Source organism: Gavialis gangeticus, unplaced genomic scaffold, assembly GCF_001723915.1.
Source record: "Gavialis gangeticus isolate Ggan-Ray unplaced genomic scaffold, GavGan_comp1, whole genome shotgun sequence".
NCBI classification, from domain to species: domain Eukaryota; kingdom Metazoa; phylum Chordata; order Crocodylia; family Gavialidae; genus Gavialis; species Gavialis gangeticus.
In genome coordinates this window covers 23,074,788-23,080,643 of record NW_017729024.1, presented here as the reverse complement: position 1 = coordinate 23,080,643, position 5,856 = coordinate 23,074,788, and the positions used below count along the sequence as shown (strand labels likewise).

Here is a 5,856-nt window from a genome sequence, read left to right as displayed (position 1 = left end):
TGTAGTCTATTAAGTGTGCAATAGCATTATGTCTAAAAAAACAATGTACATACCTTAATTAAAAAATACTTTATTGCTAAAAAATGCTAACCATCATTTGTTGGAAAAATGGCGCCGATAGACTTGCTCGATGCAGGGTTGCCACAAACCTTCAATTTGTAAAAAACGCAATATCTGCGAAGCACAATAAAGCGAAGCACAATAAAACGAGGTATACCTGTAAAGACTCTTAAGGCCTCCTGATTCCTAGGCCTGTCTGAACCCTTATCACTTACCTGGGTACCTCTTGTGCTTGTCACCTGTCTTGACTAGGAGGTGTCCTTGTGTCCTCCTGTGGCCCCATCCCCCGGTGAAGCTAGTTTAAAGTACACCATATGAGATCAGCCATCCACTGCAATAAAGCAATACAAATTATTACTTCTTTCTGTTGCAACCATAAATTTGGGCATTTATGGTGTGACAACATGTATGGACATGTACTTGCTTTTGCTTTGTGTTGACATCAAAATTTTTATGGTGGCTCAAAGATGAGGAAAGGTGATGTCTGTTTCCACCCTGAGTCTCGGGTGTTTATAATCCATGTATAATAATTTTTCTTTTTCTGCTTACCTAACAAGTCCTTTCATTGGGAAGTGAAATGGGACACATTCTCCTCTGGCTCTGGAGAAGTTGGGAATTACTGTGAAACCTGAGCTAAATATTAGCACAGGGATAGGCAACCCCCCCGCATACGTGCCAATTAGTGGCATGTGGAGATGTTTTCCTCAGCATGCCAGGAGGTGTGCAAGGAAAGTGTTTAAAAAAAATGTTTTTTAAGTTGCTGCTCTGGGCGCTCTGGAGCAGCCACAGATCCTAGTGCCATGGCAGGCACCAGGGGCTGTAACTCGGAACACAGGCAGGAATGCTGTCTGCATTCTGCTGACCCTGATTCCTGCCTCCAGGCTGCGCCGTCCAGCCCAGACCCTCAAGGGGAGCTGCAGGTGGGCAAGGCTGGTGTCCGGGCAGGCACTGCAGAGGGCCGTTGTGCTGGAGGCTCCTAGATGGGTTGACCCTCAGTGCTGCCAAGAGGGCAATTCCGCCCTGCTCACACTGTGCCCAGTATACAAGGAGGTTGAGCCTGGAGCCAGGAGTCTCCTGAGTTTGGCATCTTGCCCCAGCCAGGTGGCATCCCCTCATGGGCCAGGCGAGGCCCCACCTTAGGTGCCGCTGGGTGCTCCTGCCCACCTGCTGTGGATTGAGCCCGAGAAGCCCCAGGGCAGGCCCTGCTTCCTGCTCAGCCCCCGCTGTCCTCCAGCTGCTGTTTTCCCAAGGGCCTGGCCCGGCTGGCCCACCCAGAACACCTGGACCCACACCTGCTTCTCCCTGCATTGCTTGGACCCTGCCCCAAGTGCTGAGCCCCAGGTACTGGCTTCGCCCACCTGCAGTCCCCTCTCGGGGCCAGGGCCCAGGCAGGCGCTGTGGAGGGTCACTGGGCTGGAGGCTCCCAGCTGGCTCAGCCCTGAGTGCCTCCCACAGCAGCTGTTCCCCAGGGCCAAGGGGACTCTTGCTGCCAGGCCTTTCCACTGGGAGTGGCTCTGCCCTGCTCATGCTGTGCCCAATGCACAGGAAGGCCAAGCCTGGAGCCAGAAGTCCCCTGAGCCTGGCATCCTGCCCTGACCAGGCAGCATCCCCTCGTGCACAGGGCAGCAGTGGCCCATCTCCATGGAGCTGTGTGGGCTCAGGTGCCGCTGGCTGCCCTTGCCTGCCCAACATGGACTGAGTCTGCGGAGCCTCAGGGCAGCCCCACCTTCCTGCATGACCCCCGCTGTCCTCTGGCAGCCACCTTCCCAAGGGCCCAGCCAGGCCAGCCTTCTCACAGTGCCTCACCCCACGCCTGCTTCTCCCCACCCTGCCCTTAGCACCCAGCCCTGATGCTTAGCTCCCTGGTGCTACCCCTGCCCAGGTGGGATGGGCAGGGGTAGCACTGGGACATATCAACTTTTCCTGTCTACTCGTTCCCCAGCTGGGCCTTCTCTCCCAGCCCTTGGCCCAGGCTCCCCCTGCTCTGGGACCACCGAGGAGGCCTGAGTGCCCTGGCCCTAGTGGCTCTTGCTGGAGTGTTGTTGCCTCCGTCTGCCAGACATTGTCCTGGACCACTGGGCCCAAGCCATAGCTGGTAGCAGTGGGAGATGTGGGCAGTGAGGAACACACCCTCTTTCTCTCTTTACTTTTTTTCCTTTCTTCTTTCTTATCCTTTCTTCTTTTTCTCTTCATTCTCTTTTTTCTCTCTCTCCCTCTCATCACAACGTGCTTAACAAAAAAGAATACACAAGAACAAAGGTAGTATATGAAGTTTTTTTTATTGTCATCAGGTTTAGAATTTTTAGAAAACTTGGTATTTACTGTAACCCCCTCCCAATATTTATGATTATTAACTATACTAATATGCACTGTGTCCTGTCATGTACCCCCCCCACCCCAATTTTGTTTTTTTGACATTATGGCACCTTACAAGGTAGACATTGTGGGTTTTTTGGCACTCCCACTATAAATGTTGCCTACCCTGACTTAGCACCTGAAAATGTTTAATGGAATCTTTGCCACTTTCAACAATATTTTCTGAAAAAAATGAGAAAATTAATTTTCAGAAGTAGTTAATTTAGATGAAGTTTCAGGAATTGTCTTTAATCCTGTGAAGAAAACAAAGGTCATGATTGCAACATGCAAATTATCTAAAGGCGTGTTGAATGGAATTTTGTCCTAAGAGAAAAGTTGTTTATTCCTCCAAGACAGTGGGGCAATAAAATTGTATTACTCTGAAAGTGATATACATGCTTATGAAAGAAGCTGAAAAGATACCTTAGAAGTCTACAGCTGTCTCTCCAATGAACGACACAGCAGAAATAGTTGCTGTGCTCATATTGCCTTGATACTGGGTGCAAACAGAAGTGCAGCTCCCAGCTGTAACTCAGAACATTTTCTGCAAAGCATTCTGAGTTACAAACAGAAGTTCACTGTTGGTTCTAGGGGGAAGGGGAATCTAGCTGTGGGCTGGGAGCGTGGAGCCAGATTTTTAGGAATTTATCTTACTGATAGTGTGCTTTCTTTACAGTCTACCAGCTGTCCAGCCCTCTATGGAGCTTCTTGAAAGTATAAAGTTGCATCTGAAACGACCGGTTTGGATTAATGCAGATATTCTACCTGGACCCAATGGAAGTAATGCTGTAGTGGATGCAAAAATTTTTTTAGACATTGTAACATCATTTTTCCCAGATGTAACGTTATCCCTGGGGTGGACAACTGGGTGCCAGCTTCAAAGATGCAAGGAAGGTAAAGATGGAAGATAATCATTTACATTTTTCAAGGTTAAATATCCCCCCAAATTTGCATCAGTAATCTTTATGGAAAGAACATTCTGTGCATCAGTGTCAGGTTTTTTACAACTGTAACAACTATAAATAAAAGTATTATTATTACTAAATTTATTAGTCTAGCAGTAGTACTTTATTTGCAACTTGCACTAAAATAATACAATAAAATGAACAATACAATTATATATGATAAAGTAACATTTATATAATTTTGTTTTTTGCTAAAAGCTGACAATAAGATTATCCACTCTACCAGCTTACACAAAATTAAAAAAATATATAGTATATGATGATACAAAAAAGATCAAAAGAAGTAGTGGACAGTAAAACAAAACAGGAATTCTATTTGATTTTTGGCCTTTATTCTTTGTGTAAGTTATGCAGATATACCTAAGGACTGTAGGGCAGGCTCCAAATTGTTAAAGAGAAGCCAGATTGTTTTTTCTTCATTAGTCCAGTATTTCAAATTTCCCGTGAATGGAGAGATCCATTTTCCTCATTTCTTCAAAGAACAAACAAATAGCAATTTCAGTAATCTATTTTAGGCCCTTTTTACACATTCTGCTTAGCACATACCAATTTTAATTGCTGTTAAAATTGGGAAATGGTTTGAGCAATCACATGTTAAGGTTCAGGTGCTCTGACCTACCCTTAGAGGGGTATGGCTAACAGGCACATGGCTAGGAGCCAGGTTGGCTCTGTGTCTGCCCAACTTGCCTGCTCTCTGGCAGGTTAGGTGGTCCAGTTTGTGGGCAGCTGGGGGCTGGCAGGATTGCATTGGACCTACCAGCCCATGCCTGCCTGCAATCTGGGTCCCCACTTCCCCCTGCCACCCAGATTGAGCCCACTGCCTCCCCCTGCTTGCCTGCATTGCACCCACTGGTGTACCCTCCTACCCTCAGGGCTCTCTCCCTAATGCTCAGGACTACCCCCATCCCTTGCAGCTCATCCGTGCCTCCCCCAGCTTATCTGCAGCTCTCAGCACTGTCCTGAAGGAGCAAACAAGGAAGGGGAACTTAGCCACTGCTGTCACTACCGCCGCTGCCAAGCCGCAGCTGATCTCTGGGCTGAGCCCAGCCAAGACAGCAGCAGTAGCAGGCAGGATCCTTTCCCCTGCTTGCTTTCCCAGACAGTGCTGGGAGCTGCTGGGTGGAGTGGTGAGTGGGGATCTGGAGCGTGGGGGCGGTCAGGCCTCATGCGTGGTGGGGGGTGGTGTGGTGGACCTGACGAAGGGGCCTGGCAGGCTTGATGCAGGCCAATGGGGGTGGAGTGCTGCCTCTTCCCTCCCTGCATTGGCATGCATAGAGCCCACCACCTACTGGAGACAGTCTTGAAAGGTAGGAAGGGAGTCCCAGGGGAAGGAGGTGGGCAGAGAGGGAGCCCCAATGGTATGGGGAGGAGGGGGAGAGTCCCAAGAGGCAGTGGAAGAGCCCTGGGATCAGGGCCATGGGAGCCTAGGAGCTGGGAAGGAGAGGAGATTCTTACCTTTAGGTGTTTCCCCACCTGCCACTGCTGTCGCTGTGGGGGAAGATAGTGTGGCTGGGAGCAGTGCCTCCTGGGATGCTGGATGACAACTCCCAACTAGTTTTGGGCCTGTGGAGCAGTCAAACATGACTGCAACACAAGCTACCCAAAGCCAGTTAGAGATCATCCTCACTGGAAGAGGATTATTAGGACTACCGTACCAAGTTGTTATTTAATTCTTTAAAAAAAAATGAAAAAAATCGTGTGTAGACAATGTTCTCATTTCCTTGAAATTTTTAGTTGATGAGTCTATGATAATATTCATTGGTTGTATGCTGCAAGAGGCAGGTGCAGATACAGACATTTTGTTTGCCAGGGAGGGAGTAGGGGGTAAATTTTGAGTAGGTCTCTCTGAAGTAAGAGTGAGGAAAAAAGACATGCTGAAGAGGACATGCTTCATCTATGGAGCAAAGGATCTGGCTATACAAAAACCAAGGAAGTGCCAAGCAGGGATACCTGAGCTAATTAATTCTACATACATTAGTTCTGTAACTGGTAGCAGCAGCAGTATATTCATACAGTGCATCACTGTACTAGCACACATTTACTGCTTCCATTTCTGAAGCTAGCATGCACAGAGCTAGTTCAGGGACTTCTACTGTGTAGCCAAATGCTTGCTTTTTTATAAATTAACAAATTAGCATGAACAATCAGGGAGATCAGCCAACACCCCCTTCTCCTATTCAGTCCTGGTAATAAGAACAGGTCATATGGCTTATAGCAACTTTAGTATCTGTGCAAGTTGCTAGTACTATCTGGCATCTTCCCTTTTCCAGCACCCAAAATCTATATTAGCTTTTGTATTTGATTTTTTTTTTAAACTCAAGTGATACTTTTTAGCCTATTCATTTGTCAAACTGAATAATTAACTACACAGAAAGATATTACTGTGGTGATTGAAGTTAAGATTCCCAATAGAATGTAGAAATGGGAGAACAACTAAAAACTACTTTTACTAGTTCTGAAGCTTTCAAAACAATAG

At 47.2% G+C, this 5,856-nt stretch overlaps 1 protein-coding gene across 1 annotated transcript in view; it reads left to right on the top strand.

Moving 5' to 3' along the window:
* Nucleotides 1-5,856, top strand: part of FAM151B (family with sequence similarity 151 member B) — a 50,638-nt gene that overhangs the window by 34,076 nt on the left and 10,706 nt on the right. Inside the window, exon 4 of the mRNA XM_019516951.1 lies at nucleotides 3,092-3,309. Within this exon, the coding sequence (XP_019372496.1) occupies nucleotides 3,092-3,309 (218 nt within the window). The remainder of the gene's footprint in view (nucleotides 1-3,091; nucleotides 3,310-5,856) is intronic.